The sequence below is a fragment of the Micropterus dolomieu genome, linkage group LG07 (genome assembly GCF_021292245.1).
Source record: "Micropterus dolomieu isolate WLL.071019.BEF.003 ecotype Adirondacks linkage group LG07, ASM2129224v1, whole genome shotgun sequence".
NCBI classification, from domain to species: domain Eukaryota; kingdom Metazoa; phylum Chordata; class Actinopteri; order Centrarchiformes; family Centrarchidae; genus Micropterus; species Micropterus dolomieu.
Window position 1 is genome coordinate 12406466 of NC_060156.1, and position 17105 is coordinate 12423570.

At 40.6% G+C, this 17105-nt stretch overlaps 1 protein-coding gene across 4 annotated transcripts in view; it reads left to right on the top strand.

Annotated features, from left to right (window-relative positions):
• The window catches only part of tanc1b (tetratricopeptide repeat, ankyrin repeat and coiled-coil containing 1b), a 104999-nt gene that overhangs the window by 70556 nt on the left and 17338 nt on the right, over positions 1-17105 (top strand). For all 4 annotated transcript variants that reach the window (XM_046053264.1, XM_046053263.1, XM_046053265.1 and 1 more), the window contains exons 8-13: positions 4834-4956; positions 6990-7271; positions 7420-7574; positions 12201-12432; positions 13204-13370; positions 15217-15824. In XM_046053264.1, the coding sequence (XP_045909220.1) occupies positions 4834-4956; positions 6990-7271; positions 7420-7574; positions 12201-12432; positions 13204-13370; positions 15217-15824 (1567 nt within the window). The remainder of the gene's footprint in view (positions 1-4833; positions 4957-6989; positions 7272-7419; positions 7575-12200; positions 12433-13203; positions 13371-15216; positions 15825-17105) is intronic.

The window sequence follows — 17105 nt, forward strand, 5'->3', positions numbered from 1 at the left end:
AAGGACTGACATCATCTCCACCTGGTCCATGTGGTCTGTTACTCAATGATATTTGAGAGACATGATTTTTTAATATAAAAAAATTACTGTCTGACCTCTGCAAACTGCTGCAGTACTGCAGCATGAAGACAAGTTATGGCTTTTTAAATTCAATATGCTGTATTCTGTCTGTAGTACTGGAGCAGGAAGGCATGATGTGACTCTTTTATCTGGTATAATGCAAGCCAATGTCTTCTCTGGTAGTTTTTTAAGACAATATTGTCTCCTGTCATTTGTGTCAACTTGTTTTTGTCAATGTTTTGTGATGTCTTTAGGTAGCCATGGAATTCTCTTCTTTATTCTCTTCTTTATGTAGAAATTGATCTGTTTAGTTAGAGATTGAAAAGAAAGCAAAAAGAAAACAGATAAACCATTGATTTCCTGCTGTTCTCCGAAAAGGTCACAGTGACATATTTTATGCCCATTCTCAGAGAATTGTTGGTAAATCTATGTCACAGCAGGAGCACATTGAAGAGATCAATCTTTAGACAGTTTTGAAGAGCCATTTAAAATTCTGCTAAGTGGGTCTCCAAGCACCAGTGTTCCTAAGTACAGCCTGACAGAGCTGCTAGCATGCCTGTAGACTGCTGTTTCTAACCAAATTTCTTTGGAAAAGATGGACTAAGTCCTCATCATACTTGCATCACGTCATGTTGTTGAATTCTTGTATTAAACCTAGGTAGCAAGCTGCTTGTATGATCTGATAATATTTGGTTTTATTTTTAATACGACCTGGCCAGCTACAGTTGTGAGTCTGTGGTTTTCTCTACACTGAGTGAAATCTCTCTAGCTTGTACTCCTAAAGTGTGCCCCACTACCAACAAGCTTCACCATTAAAAATGTTTGTTCAAGTTTAGGGTTATAGACGGTTTAAGGTTATAGTTTGTTTAGGACCAGAACTGGGATCAAGGTCTGCCAAAAATAGTGGTGGAAGCAAGCTCATCTCAGGCCAAGAAAGAAAGTCTCCTGTACATGCTGCAGTGAAAAACAGGGATGCAAATCTTTTGCGATCTTCTTTTTATCTATTCGATTTGATTACGATTCTTGGGGTCACGATTCGATTCAAAATCAATTCTTGATTCAGTACACACAGAGGTGGTCATTGTCTGGATCCAGTTTGTTGTGTGGTCTTAGTACTTTTACTGAAGTAAAGGATCTGAATACTTCTTCCACCACTGCTTTTATCAAGGTAAACAAGCATTAATAACTATAATTATTGTCTTACTATATTTTCTAACTAGCATACAATACATGCCCACCAGTGTGCAGAGTTGATACTAAACAAACACGGTCGGTCACCTTACGTGTTGTAGTGATGAGAGTATGTAATGAAGTAGGTCTATTTCAGCAACCTGCCAATTGCCACTGACCTCATTTATTTTATTTGGCGATTAAATTTTTTACTTGCAAGTGCTAATTTTGGACCCTGTCGGAGAGCTAATGTTTAGCAGCGACTGACTAGCCAATGGTCAGCCAAACTGAATGCTGCAGCTGTTTACAGAAGCCTGAAAGGACCCACGGCAAGTCAACATTGCCAGCAGTGAGGAGAAAATTAAAACTATACTAAGCGATTCTTAAGTGAATTGATTCCCCCTACCCCTACAATCAAAGTACAGCACTGGAATATATGGGAAACTAAATCATTATTCATCAAAATCATAATTCTTTTACATAATAAAATAATCCCTGACAAAGGTCTGTGACAAAAACGTAGTTTGTGCTGACATGCATGAATTGAAACTTTCACCTTTTGATCAAGAAAGTGGACTGTTGCTGTTAGAGGAATTTTAAGTCTTTTGGTAACAAGCCACATTTGCATGCAGGCCACTTAGAATCCCACTTTGCACTTATTCATCATAAGCCAAAGGAATTCTGGTTGAATAGGTCAGAGAAGGATTGGAGCTAGAGGTGATGTTCAGGTGTTTAGAACAGACAATTCAATGCTGCCTTCTGAAGCGCAGTTATCACAAGGGGTGGAACTTTTAACTGCTTGTCTCTCTACATCATGTTATTGTAACAAATTTCTCATATCAAGTTGATATAAAGATTATGCTGAGATAATAATCTCAGTAATAATTTGTCCCGATTGCCCCCACATTGACTACAGTGGGAATCAGACTTCCATCTGTGTTAAATCAACCAAATATTTTGCCTTGCATTTTAGAGCCTTATTCTAAAACTGTCACACAATGGTTACAGTAAACTCCTGCAACTTGAAAGGGCAAGAAGGTGGACAAGATGATTGTATCCATTGGTAAAGAGGAGATAGGAGTCAAGTCAGGGAGATAAGAGTGGTGCAAAGATTGGAGCAGGGAAGCTCAGCCTTCCCTGTTCTTTCATGGGACAAACTGAACAGAAGGTTTCAAAGGGCAGACCTGAGGAAAAAAGAATCCCATTTTCATCAGAATACAGTCTGACACATTTGTGCAGCTTCAAAGTCACTTCAAGCACGGACTTCAAGGTATCTTATGTACGTTTTATCGATGAGTAGAGATGTGCAAGAATAGGAAGGGATCTGGAGACGGAGTGTGGGGGGTGGGGGGGTGAGGTGGGGGGGTAATTAAAGAGTGGGGAGGGATATGAATGCTTCCAGTAGGAATTATTGGCCTTGAAAGAATTGTGGATAACAAGAGATATGACTTAACATAAAGGACAAATGGTTATGGTGCAAGATGCACTGTCACAGACAGGAATGAAGACTCAAACTGACCATTTCCTTTAGTCTTTACTTATTGGACCCATGGACAAAAAGATGTGCCTGGCGTAGAATGAGGTTCAGTGTGGCTTTTATGTTCTCCACTTCAGAAATCTTAAAGAAATCTAATGAGAAAAAAAGAAAATGAGAAAATTAAGACCTCTTCTTGTGGCCCACGTGTCAGTATTGGCTAGTGGCAGTTTGTTGCATAGAGTTGATATTCTTCCATGTACTTATTTATAATTCTACTGATTTTACCTCTTTTTCGCCACATGCCTCTCTCTTATTACTCGCCCTGCTCCAGCCAGGATCATTGATTAATACTACAGTAGCTGCCCATTACAACCTGTAATCAGCCACTGGAGACTAAATCTCTTGGTTTTCCATTTATATTTCCTCTAATTCACTCCCTTTTCACCCTCTGCTGCTTGCTTACCAAATTGTGTGTGTGTTTATGGGCATGCAAATGCTTGCAGGGCATGGCCAGAGGTGGTTGCGTTGGATGGTGACACTCTGGAAAGCGTTGCATTAATTTAGCGAGTGCCTAATGCTGTGGATGCTGTGACTGGCTGTGCACTAGAGAGGGGCAGCCAAGCCCTCTGTTCACCAGCTGAATGCTGTCAGTGTGCCTGCGTGGGAGCAGTGGGGCAGAGGAATAGCTTTTGTGCCCTCGGTGAGCTCATACTCTGGGAGTACTCTCCAGAGATTTAGCTGAGGGTCTGCACACTGCCTGCTTGCCTGTATGCCTGCCCCAGCATATTCCATACTGGGGACAAGGGGAGGGCTTTGAGAATTCCCACTGTCCTTCCTGGCTCTGCTTTTGGATGTAAGTAGCTGTTCAGTATAGCTTTAGAATCAGGTTTGCTCACGTATTAGGGCTGCAGTGCTCTGCACTCACAGACTTTAGATTGTGTTTACCCTTCTCTACTTTGTTTGTTGTAAGTTAGACTTTGTCCAATATAGATAATTGTGAAAGCACCATCCACTGTAGTAAAAGTTACCATGAGGGCCTTCTTTTATTCCAGTCAAAGTTGTATTGATGGCTGCTTCCTCAGTTACTCTGTTGTCAGCAGACAGATTTTAATTAGTAGGACATTCCAGAGAGTAAGTTAGCGACCAAGTGATGGCAGAGAGGGAGTGAAGAGAAGAGTTGAGTGTTTGTGACACTCTCTCCCTGCTGAGGCTGATAAAGTACAAAGCAAAGGCTTTGATTCTGCTCTTCAACGTGGCAAAGAGAGCGTGGATCACCATGGTGACAGCATTGTTGAACAGTGAACAGCAATTGCAAGAGAGACCTTGTCACACTGATGCACATCTTTATTATGTTTACAGGCCGTGTCTCATAATTCTAACAGGAAGTTGAAAAGGTTTGTAATCACTGGCTCATCAAGCAGTTAATCTACAGAGTTTAGTTTCAGAAGGAGGCATCTTTGAAAACATCTTGTGCTTCGATCCTTCTCCTCAGTCTGCCAAAAAAAATGATGAATAGAAGAAAATGCCAACAAAATCTGAATTGTTTTTCTGAGTCCATTATGTTGAAAGATTAACTCGTAGTAGAATAACTGATTTTCTTATTTGGATAGCGTTCTCTAATGCTTCACATTATTTGGCCCTTCTTAATTTATAAATCTTGTGGTCTGTTCTGCATTATGGTCCTGAAATTACAGTAACTATAAGTAGATTGTAGCTATTGAGTCATTTTAAGCAGTATAGCAGTGAGCCTGAGCCTGAACAGTTTTATAGCTTTCTTCGATTTGTTATTGCATTTTTATGAAAGGCAAAGGTAATTTTCCCTCTCGGTACGCTCCAGCGGGGGTGTTTGTGGGGACAGACCTCTTACTGCTATATTATGTGTAGCTGTCAGCTCAAATCAAAGAAAAAGGGAGCATTTCTGTCTTGACTTAGGGATACTGTTATTCTTTGCTACAGTATACCGGTACCTGCACACACTGCCTCAAGAAAACTACAAATGTCAGTGCGCACTGGTTTACTTCTTCTTCGCTCATGTACTCTCAGAGATGAAAAATTCACTCTATGTAGTCGATATGACAAATATACTCAAGATGCATCTTTATTTCCGTCTGTGTCTCTGTCTACAGCGACCAGTTCTACAAAGCTGGAAGACCTGAGCTTTCTTGATGAACAGCGCAACACCCCCCTGCGGACATCCATTCGCCTACCCTGGCATAACACTGGAGGAAGGCCACCTCAGGACTCTAAAGGTGAATGCTCTATGCACTGTTGCTGTAGATATACATGAGGCAACCAGGGAAACGTGGAAAACCACATCAGCTAATCCATTTACCAGCCAATTCACTTATTTATACATACATGTTGTCTGCTTTTCTAAGTCGTAGTGTTAGCCATGTCAGCTTTCAGACATTTGATGTTACTGTCAGCAGATTGTAAAATGCTAAGAAGTGATTTATTAAAAGCAACAAATATCCAAATAAAAAAAATGCATGGTGATATTGAAGTAGTCAGCACAATATAGTGCAGTATTTGGACAATGCCACGATTCAGTGTTTCGGCTCTAGTCCACTACACTAGATTTTAAATAAAACTGTAGGGATTGTAGCTCAATATACTGATTAGAGGTATGTTTAAAAGGTTCTACAGTTCATACATGGTTCATCCAAGGTGGATGCAAAGACCCTTAAATTAAAGCTAAAAGTCAGCACTTTAACTTCATAGTCATGGTTTCATTTCAAATCCAGAGTGCTGAAGTGCAGAACCACAATCACAACTGTCTAGATACTTATAGTATGCACTGTAAACATTACTGCACTGATTTATATTAATGCTATGCTATCAGAAAACACCGTCCCTTTATACATTTAGCTCAGATAGAATCATGGAAGGTTTTCTTGGTTCCCCAGCAGTTAATATTGGGTATATGTTTTGAAACCTCAGTCTCACTGAGAGAAATCCCACAAAGTGAATATTTGATGAGAACATTAATAATTTAATATGACATCATTAGATACTCAAACTATTTAACCCTCGTTTGAAAATGTCTTCTTCCTTTTCCACACCTCCTTAAACATGAAATTGATACAGAAGCATCATGTCAGTGGATTGTTTTTTATATCCCTGCGGTTAGTACCAGAGGACTGCAGACAGTCCTATACCACTTAACGTTTAAATTGTTTTAGACTTACGTCATTGAAGAAATTAGATATGGTTTGGAGTTTGTTGAGTGTGGGCAAGAGATGCCACCATAGCCCACACAACAGGTCAGGTCAAAACACTACCTGCAGTTTACCAACAAAATGTTGTTTTAGTATGTTTATTAAACTCACATGCATCTGTATAGCTGATGTGTTATGTTTCTGTTTCTGTCCTGATTCTGTCCTGTTGGGTAAATCGCAAAAAAAACAGTGTCATTTAATCTCATATGTCATCAATACATTGGAGAACATGCAATAATGATGTATGCTGGTGCCATTGCATTCTTTGTTCCATTAAGTTAGTGTAAAAGTAGAATTATTAAATAAATGTTCTTATTTATATGCTGCCATTACTTTTGATTTATTTCAAGTATTCCAAGTATTTTCTTTTCAGTAGAACTTCTAGAGAAAAAATTTATTTAAAATGGTGATGTGGTGGTTATTGGCATCATGAAGTTGGGCACAGAGACTAAAAAAGGAAATTTTTGATTTAGAATCCAAATCAAAAATTTTAAAAATTTTACTGTTTTTTTTAAAAATCTGCTAAACTTTGTAAAAACAGTAAGTCATTGTTAAGCCAAATATATGGTTATTTTAAGACTAGTTAGTCCAGTATAAAAGTAGGAAGAAATATTATTTTAGTAGAAGCATTAATCACTAAAAGTTCAGCTATCAACAGTAGTAGCAGTAGTAGTAGTAGTATTAGTAGTAGTAGTAGTATCAGTAGTTGTAGTGATGCTAGTAGTAGTAGAGAGGATGAGAGCTTTAGCGTTCTCAGATGTAATTAGTACTGAAGTGGACCAGATAGAGAGTTCCCTTTCAAGTCCACTTACTTTGTGATTGCACTTAAATTAACATTCATCAAAGCTACAGCCGAAATGAAGAAAAACAGTGTTCTGGTTGTTTTTGGTGTACGTGGCACTCTGGAAGAACATAACTATTAAAATCATCTTTAAGCATTCCTTTAAAACTGGTATACAGTTATACGGCAATGTGGCAAACTGAAGTATGTTTCATCTCTGACACTGCATATTTTTATTATATTTTTGATTAAATTTTTTTTCTTTCCTATCCCTTTTCCTCAGCTCGTTTCGCTCCTTACAAACCCGTGGACATCATGCTCAAACCCTTGCTGTTTGAGGTGCCCAGCATTACCACAGACTCTGTGTTTGTGGGCCGAGATTGGCTCTTTCAGCAGCTGGAAGATGTCCTGAAGGCCAGCGAGTCCTCAGAGAACCACGGCGCTGTAGTGGTGGGCAGCGTGGGTTATGGGAAGACGGCTATTATCTCCCGGCTAGTAGCGCTGAGCTGCCACGGAGGCCGGATGCGTCAGATTGCCTCCAACAGTCCCAGTGCCTCCCCTAAAAGTAATCCATTTTTCCATTTATCTTTTTTTATTAAATGTTATATTTTAATTTTAATATTGGCAGAGTGTAGAAGTGAAGTGAGGTTATATTCACCGACAATATAAACCCCAAATGTGTATGTGACAAAGTGTGTGTCTTTGTCTTCAAGGTGGTGGGGGACCAAGCACAGAACTTCCTCTCAGCCAGCCACCACAGCCCACTCCACCTTCCAGTGCTACCAACACGCTGAGGACCAACAGCTGCCCGGGGACCCCAGAGATGCAGCGGCGTAGGGAGGAGGCTGTCAAACGCCTGGCTGCAAAGGTACAAATAAAGTCAATACTGTACCTTAGCAAGAAACCAGAATGGAGATAAAACATTGTCCGACTTTATTATTGTGGTAGTCAGCTTAATTAAAAAAACAGTCTAGTAACAATTATCACTTGAGAGCAAAGTGTAATGATAGTGAATCAACCAATTAGTTAAACAAATGCACAGGTATCTGCTGCCTATGGTGTACATTAATTGATATACTGGGTCTACATTTTTTGACAGTGGACTGTGTACTTTCCCTTATTACAAAGATATTCATGGTGTGCAGAGTTGCTTTTAGTATGTATGAGATGCACTGCAGAAACCTGATACCGACTCCGCTCAGTTAATTTATGTTTATATGTGTTTATATATGATTTATGGTTGTTTATGTGCATTTGTTTGCTGCTCAGCCAGTGAAATATGAATGGTCTTCAGCAATCTGCTGAGATTATGACAGACAGTGCCTCTATTGGTCTTTCAGAGACCTTTAAAATCACAGGCTTGTTTGATTTGAGAAGCAGTGAGCTCAGTTAAAGGCTTAGCCATGAAAAGCGAGTTCAGTATTAATTTCCACAGCATCTCAGTACTGCAGTGTGACTATGAGGAAGTGGGAAGATAGAAAACTTCTCAGGTCTTTGGCATGCCCTTTTAGCTCAAAGATGGAAGGCATTTGCATTGTGTAGCACAGGGTCTTTCTCTGCGCTGCCATGGGAACACGCTAACAGTATAGTCAGAACTTTTTCTCATACTGCAGTCTGACATTTACTTCAGATCAGCTGTCTTTATTACATCCTTTAGAGAGGTTACATCTTATCTGCTGTAGCTTTCACTATCTTTCATTGAGCAGCACTTAGAGTTGCAACACAGTAGACAGGATAGACATCAAAAATGGTACCTAAGGGTTTATAAGTATAAGGGTTCTTTTTACTGTCCATCATGAGTCCGACATTGTTATAGGATTGCAATGCTAAATCAGGGGAGTACTCGCTTAACCCTTAGGCCACCGCTGCAATCCGTATCTAATTAATTTAAATAGAATGTACAAAGGACTCCATTGCTAACATTTATTAGTAAAGTTTTAGTAAGGGACCATGCAACAAATTGACATCTAGTAATTAGTATTAGTCCCCACCTTCCCAGTCCACGTGAAAGTCTGCATATTTTGGATTTCTTTCTACCCCATACTTTTTACCATTTGACCGTGAACTAATAAAGCTAGCCTGCGTGCAATAAAAATATCTTCAATCAAAGCTCCAGTATTACTAGCAGGTAAAATGGGCGAACAGGGAATTTTTTAAATATAAAACATACTTTTCAGTTTGTTATAGTTGCAAATAAACAGTTGAAATGTTTCTGCATTTTAGTCAGCAAGACTCTCATCATTATTGTAGACCACTTGTTTGTGACGGAGTTGGCAGCAAAGACAGAGTTAGCACCATATTTCTGCAATGCTTTCTCCAATTATGATGAAAATTTTTCAGTGGGCATACAACTCAGCACTGTACTGAAATGTTCTCTACTTTGGCTTGGTTCATGGAATTACTGCTCGCAGCTGTCTTGTGGTTTTATAATCATTAAAATTTTTGTGTTATGCATCCTGAAGTAATTTAAGTGCCAATGAACTTCTCTTCAGTTCTTCACTCCTGCACCTTTAGTGGCTACTGGCTACACCTATTCTTGTGTGCTGTTTATAAAACACTGATGGGCTGCTTATCATGCAACACCTGCATGTTCAGTACATTTTGGAAACACTTAGAGTTGACTGAAACTCTCAGAGGCATTCATTAAATTTGCCTGTTGAGAGTTTTAACAAGGAAGATAGGGGATCACTGTGTTTGAGAGGCTATTTCGGCATTGTGATGGCGGGTAGTTGACTCCCTTCATGGGTGACACATCTTTCTGATTGGATCCTGCTTTGTCCTTATGTTACTGATTACATCTTAGTGTCCCCGCAACACCTTTGAGGTTTAACACTCTTGCCCTGTCATGGAGGCTTCCTCCTTAGTATTCAAATGGGGCATGAGACAACTACTATGCAGTTTGCCTCTGCTACAGCTCCTCCCCTCTCTTTATACTCCCCACCCTGATTAGAGAGTGGAGACAGCCGTGTACATCCACCTGCTGCAAAGGGGGAAGGGCAGCACCTGGAGGAGCACATGGGACAGAAAGAGCAGTACACATAGCACAACAAGACACACGGCTCTATGGCCGTAACATACTGGAAACGCAAAAGTTCATGCACCAGACAGCTTTATGCCACTGAGGCTCATCTAAATGTCTATGAAACCAAAGCAGTATCCCTCAAGCCAGTTATTGTGTTATGTTTCTAACAGGCACTCTCACAGTGGGCTCTGTTCCTGTGATGTGTGAATACTGATGCAACACTGAGCAGCTTCTGTCAAATTCTGTCAGTTCATTTTAATCATTGATTTAAAAGCCGCCCCATAGCGTGGGCTCGGAGGCCATTACATTTGATGATTTATAGCAAGTTTAATGTCTTACTCCCATGACTGAGGCACGTTTTTTAGGCTTTGTTTCTCAACAATAATTTCATTATTGTGCAAGTAGATGAAGTACCGCAGGTGCACTGCAGAGTGTTGCATCATAATTTGTTGAGATTCTTATTGCTCATTCATGAGGCAGTAGTCTCTATGACTTGAACACTAGCTATCACTGCAGTCTCTTTGTCAGGCACCTATCCAAAATTATTGTATTTAAACGAACAGCAGGTGCGTCACTTTATTTACTGTATATACTGAACATAATTTCACAGCTTCCATCTGTTGCTTTGTTATCGCATCTTTTCCAACAAAGCCCTCAATTTGTGTGACACAAAAGTGCCCCCAAGAGAAAAATGTCTCGTCTTCTCTCAGAACGTTTGACTGGAATATTGTGTTCTTTTAAGGTGAACCACCACATCACATCTCTCTTCCTCGTTTGTAATTAATTACAGGTGATTTGGCTGGTGAGCCATCATGGCTTGTAAAACATAGAAAAAGTTCAAATTCTACTATACCAAACCCCCGAGTGTAGTGTAATATTTGATCATGTTTTTGAAAGGATATATGAATCAATTGCTGTGTTTTTCTTCGGGTTTCATTTAGTTTCCCTTCTCTCGCTTTTATATATTTTTTAAGTAGATGAGAACACATTTAATTCCATGGAATTTAATGGCATTGCTAGGCTGTCATTCTTTACTTCTAGAAACTTATGATCAGTTTGTTCAGTTGCTGGTGCATTTAGTTTTGGCTAAGACTCACTGAATTACCCACTTTCCTGACAGACTGCCACGTTAGCTTTGCAGACACACACATTATGTCACTTTTGTTAGGATTACACGTGTGTTGATAGAGCTAGGTATTGTGCTGATAGGTAGGGGTGAAATGTGCCATAGACAAAGCTCCCATCCCGGGCTTTTGTTCCACTTAAATTGTAATTACACTCTCCTCTTTGAACACCACCATCATGGGGCTCTGGATTGGTGTTGAACGTTTATGGTTTCATTGTTCCTTCCTAGCCTAGTTTCAGACCTCTAAATCACTGTCAACATATTTGTTATTTCAGTCTAATTATCAGGCTAGTGTCCTCTCACATTTAAGTCGATACCCATCACAATAGTCGAGAATACATTATAGGTGAATCTAAGATTTGCCCCCCAGAGTACTTAGTTTGAGTAGGCTGCCAAACCAGACTGTGCTCCTGTAATGGTAGGAACATTCACGTGATTGTCATGATTCAGTAAAAACGTGCAAGTGTGAGTCCAAGAAGGTGGTGTAGCAAAAACTTTTGTTTATTTGTCTCCCTCCCTAACAACCCACTTTGGACCAACCCTTTCTGTGCCACTGCATCAGATATAGCTTTACTGCATGGCAGAGGTTTTCACTTTGTTGCAGCCAGAATGCTCATGATAGGGTTGTTAGCCCGTGTGTGTGTGTGTGTGTGTGTGTGTGTGTGTGTGTGTGTGTGTGTGTGTGTGTGTATATATAACATATTTTCCAGAAGCCTTGTCATCTTTGCTGATGGAGTAATAGGCAGCAGCAGCAGAACAGGTCACCTGCTCCTTCTGCTGCTGCCCCTGGAAGTGTGTCAGCTCCTCCAGGTTGGACTGTAATTAGAACAAAGTCATACATCTCCGAGGCATCTCTCTTTCTTTATTCCCCATCCATGTCCCTCCTTTTCCTATTTAGCCCTCTTTTGAACACTGTAGCCACCCGTTCAGACACAGAAGATCCTTCTTATAGAGCTCCACGTGGGATCCACTGGGTCCTTTTTATAATAGAGTTTATCTGAGGTGGTCAGCCATTGCCCAGTTACTACATCAACTCTGTGTAGACTAGGGTGGATAAAGTGATGTTCTCAATTTGGTTGAAGAGATAATATGTGGCTTCATGGAGGGTATGAATATAAAAAGGCATCAGACTTAACACTGTATCCACAGAGTTTGGTTTTTCATCAACAAGGCTTTTGGCTTTTGCAAATGGTTTGAGGGTATTGAATGTTCCCAGCTTTGCATATTTCACCAATTAGCATTTATTACTCTGACATGTTTTTAATTCTTATTCTCTTAGTAATAAAATTCTTAGTATAAAATAACCCTGCCTTTGTCTGTTTTTTGTCCTTCCCTTTGTGTTCCAGGTAGTGGCATATCACTACTGCCAGGCGGATAACACGTACACTTGCCTGGTTCCAGAGTTTGTACATAGTATCGCTGCCCTGCTGTGCAGAGCACACCAGCTCAGTGCGTACCGCGAGCTGTTGCTGAAAGAGCCCCACCTCCAGAGCATGCTCAGTCTGCGCTCCTGTGTCCAAGACCCCATGGCCGCTTTCCGGAGGGGGGTCCTTGAACCACTAGCCAACCTTCGTAAAGGTAAAAAACTATTGTATAATAATACAATATTTCATGTTGGTGGGTGTATTCTGTTGTCTCAAACTGTTGTCTCAGTTTACTCATTTTTGGTTTTATTCTTAACAGCCGCATGTTACTCCACAGTTCCCTAGGAAATCTATAGCATAGAAAGCATTCTGTAGATGGCCCAGCACTTACCCTTGGCAGAACTGCACTTTTCTGTAAGGTTTCTACACTAAACCAACACTAAGTTATAGTGGCTGTTGCTTTGTAGGCCGTTTGAAACCTCAGTTTAATTTTGAATCCTGCTTACATCACACCTCTCTGCACAGTCCTCCTCTTTTCCCTTTCTAACTACTCCCTACCTGTTATGGATGTATTGATGCATGTTTATGTGTCCTTGAGCAAGTGTTAATTAAATTTGCTGTCATAAAGAGACTTGCAAACATTATAGGAATGATAAGTAAGACTATCACAAGCTTATAATAATATCAAATGATCTGGATTTTTTTTCTTCCCTTTCTCAAGTGTTTTCTTTATAGAGCAAATGTAACTTGACACTTCAGTAGGGAAGTGAAGTGGGAGCAGTGGCTGTGTAGTTGATGAAGTAAAGGCCCCTTACCATACTCTCTTACCGCACCACTGAGAGAGAGAGGGTTTCGTTACCGCATTGAGACAAAGTACCTCTCTGCACAATCACCACGGGGCAGTTTGGATAAGATAATAATGTTATGAGCTATACCTCACTGTACATCCTCTTACCGTTGTTGGTTATTGTCTGTATGTTTCCAGAGCGGAAGATTCCAGAGGAGGACCACATCATCTTGATAGATGGGCTGAACGAAGCAGAGTTCCACAAGCCAGACTACGGTGACACCATTACCTCCTTCATCACTAAGATCATTGCCAAGTTCCCCCCCTGGCTTAAACTGGTCGTAACTGTCCGGGTCAGTTTACTGGTAAGGAAGAGTTCATAAAAAAACATAGGGGTGAGCTATGTATGTATTTATGTCTGTATGCATGTATGTATGTACAGTATGTATGTATGTATAAAATATTTTCTTGTTACATAATGAATCATCATTATTCAGACTCATTAAATATTTCAAATTAAAATCAGCAGGTTAGCCAATTTCTTCGATTGTGGAATGTAACAAACCTCAAGTCCAATCTTCTGTCACTTCTTGATACTCTGACTGCCATCAAACCCTGTAGATGTAGAAGTGTGAGAGTTGAAGGGTTCTCCTGAGCTGCTTTTCCTTGTCATACTCTACTCTCTACAGAATCATTCTTGTCAAGCATATCCAGGAACATTCAAGAAGGAATATAAGTATCAGTGACCCGGGAAGCGAGACTGCATGACAGGGAAGGAGCAGTCAGTCACTTGGCGCTGACTAGCTTGGAGGGAAAGTGACACTAGGTCGACCAGTTACAAAGATGTGCCCGGCCTGTGTTGAATTCACACTGGGATTGCTGAGACTTTGACATGAGCTACATGACGGCTGATTGTCTTTGCAGGGACGAAGCGCTAAGCCTGGGATAATATTATGATAGCTGACTGACTGACATCCAGAACATAAGTTATTAATGCTCAGGCAGAAGCCAGTTCAGCCTATTTGTTTTTATCCTGCAACTGTGAGCCAGAATTTGTATTCGGTTTCTGTGGATGTGCTCAATCAATATATTGTAAAACTGACATTTTGTATTCAGCCCTTGTGTATTCACCTCTATTAATTCATCAGGATCAGTTTATGGAGTGGAAACATTTTTCCCCCCGGATGTCTCAGTTGACTGCACACAGTTTGCTTAAAACATGTCTTTGAAAGTGAATGTACGTGAGCAGTGATTGACACAGTGAAACAGTTTTTTATTTAAGGGAATTTATGTTACAACCTCTGAACTCTCTTGTCAGTTTCACATGAAATCCTTCACATAGTTTTGGAAAAGCCGTATTATACTCTTTTCTTCAGTGAAAGCTATAAAAGAAATACTACTCAATTTGCAATTACAGCATCATATTTGTGCCTAGAAGTGTACTGAAAGCAAACAAATAGGATTTCACCAAGGAGGGAAGGCTTCAGGATATTGGCCTTTGCTTGCTAGACTAATATCTCGCGTATCTGTGAGGTGTTGCTTGCACTTCACCCCCCTCGTGGATTATTATCAGTGCGTTTCAGTGACTCTGTGTGTGTGCGGATACATGTGTTTGAGTGTCTGTTTGCTGTACCTTGTCATGATGAGGAAGAAGGAAGGAAGTGTTATCTCACCGAGGCAATGTTTTTCTATCCTCAGACAGGGAGAGGATTGGAGGATTAAGGTGCATTGATTTCTCCAACCCCCAGGACATAGATTGAAATGTGAGCTGTGGCTCAGACCTCTACTAGAAGTGTTCCTGTTGCCCCCACCCCACCATCCCATCCATCATGTCCATCCCCTGCCTCTTAATACCGTCTTCCTCTGTCCTGTTTTTCTCATAGCCACATTCCTAACAGTAACAAGTGTCTGCTTTGGCCTGATAGCTCAGCATGTTTGCTCCCATGCTGCTCAAAGACAGTCCTCTGATAGTATACGCACATAAGCAGATTGTTGAGCCATAATTCTTGTATTTGTCAGTTGTGGTAATAAGGAATATAATATATATTGCAGAGACTAAATTACTTATTGTTATTCAAGTATTACGATTTGATTGGTACATATTGTCATTGATATAGGCTAATTTGCAATAAGAAGGATAATAAGCGGCATTACTCCTCAAATATAACTTCTTATACGTCACTGACTGTCTTTACCTTGTCTTTTCCATAGGAGATCACCAGCCTCCTGCCCTTCTCCAAGATCTCCTTGGATGACTTTTCAGACAATAAAGAGATAAGCAACGACCTCAATGCGTACATCCAGTACCGCATCAATGGCAGCAAGGATATCATGAACAATATTAGCCTGAATGGCAAGGCTGACCCTATCACAGTTGGCAAGCTCAGTAGCCACTTGATCTCACGCAGCCAGGGTTCCTACTTGTATCTCAAACTCACTCTGGATCTGTTTGAGAGAGGCCACCTGGTGATCAAGAGTGCAACCTACAAAGTCGTGCCCGTTTCGCTGGCGGAGCTCTACCAGTTACAGTGCAACATGAAGTTCATGACCAATTCTGCCTTTGAGCGCTCACTGCCCATCTTCAACGTGGCGCTCGCCTCCCTGCACCCCATGACTGACGAACAGCTGTTCCAGGCCATCAATGCCAGCTTCGTCAAAGGGGAGCTGCAATGGGAGGACTTCCAACAACGCATGGAGCTGCTGTCGTGCTTCCTCATCAAACGGCGGGACAAGACGCGCATGTTTTGCCACCCTTCCTTCAGAGAGTGGCTGGTGTGGAGAGCTGATGGAGAGAGTACGGACTTCCTCTGTGACCCCAGGTCAGTCCGCTGTTTTGAAAGCCAGTGCAGTAACTCAGCATCTCTCCCTTTAGGAATGTATTAAAGGCATGACAAGTCTGAAGTGCATCTATAAAATATTCTTGCAACGCATCACAAGTTGACCTCAAGCAATCTGTGAGAAAGTACAAATGAAGTCATGATGATAATTACATGGCAGGGTTCTGCATTAGTATGTGTATATGGCCACCACTTTACATGAAAAGTAAACTGACATGAACGACTAAGTAGAATGTTCTGATCAGGGAGAAAATTTGAGTTTGAGATGTTCCAGGTATTTATATCTTACCAACCCACTATTAAATGTAGTTGCTGTATTGTAACTTATTATTTTGTGACCAGCAATCAACAATTCGCTAGGACACTACTGACATGCAGAAATCTCGGCCGCAGACAGAATAGCTGACTTTTTAAAAAAAGTAATATTTTGTCTCTGGCTGTTGTTAGCAATACAGTGGGTGGCACCCTTATTTGAAATAGCTGCAAATATATGGGATTAATTTAGCAAAAGTCATGTTATTAGTGCGTATTGCTTCCAATGTGTCCCTGTTAACTAAAAACATATATTAGATATGGACCTTTTGAATCAGTCCTCAGGAAATAAGAACACTTTGAAAACTATGAATTCCTTTTTTTATTTGCGAAAATGTTGGCATTTTACATGATGTATGTACTCATGAATCTACAGTTTATTTTCACTTGAATACACTGGAATAAAATACATTTCGAGATGAGACTTCAGTTTGCAGAAAATTATCTTTGTTCCCTGCTGTGCCCTTCTTGCCCTGTGAGACAGGCTTATCTGCTCCCTAACTGTAATTCTGCAGCCCCCTCACCCACATTAGAGACTTCAGTCATTCACACTTTGGATGACATCACGTTGGCATGCTTTTTTAACTCCCGGTTGCTTGTCAGTATCACCTCTGCTCACACAGCGGTGTCTCTGAATGGACCAGAGCCGAGCTTCATATTCTGGTCATTTACAGCCTTCCAGCTCCGTAATTAAAAAAAACAAAGGCTCAGAGTCTGGCACAGGGAATGCACATGCAGACAAAAGCTTGCTGCACTGTCTCTCTGTTTGTGCCTGGGCACGGATGGAGAGCATTTTAACCAGATCAAAGTGATCTGCAATCATGCATGTCCTTTTAATGAAGTTCTGCATTAATTAAAACGTCAGAGTGCTGAAACCAATGGTTTATACCCATTTTTTAGTGGGCCATTGTCAGCGGTTAAACCTAAATCACAAAAAACAAAATGGTACTC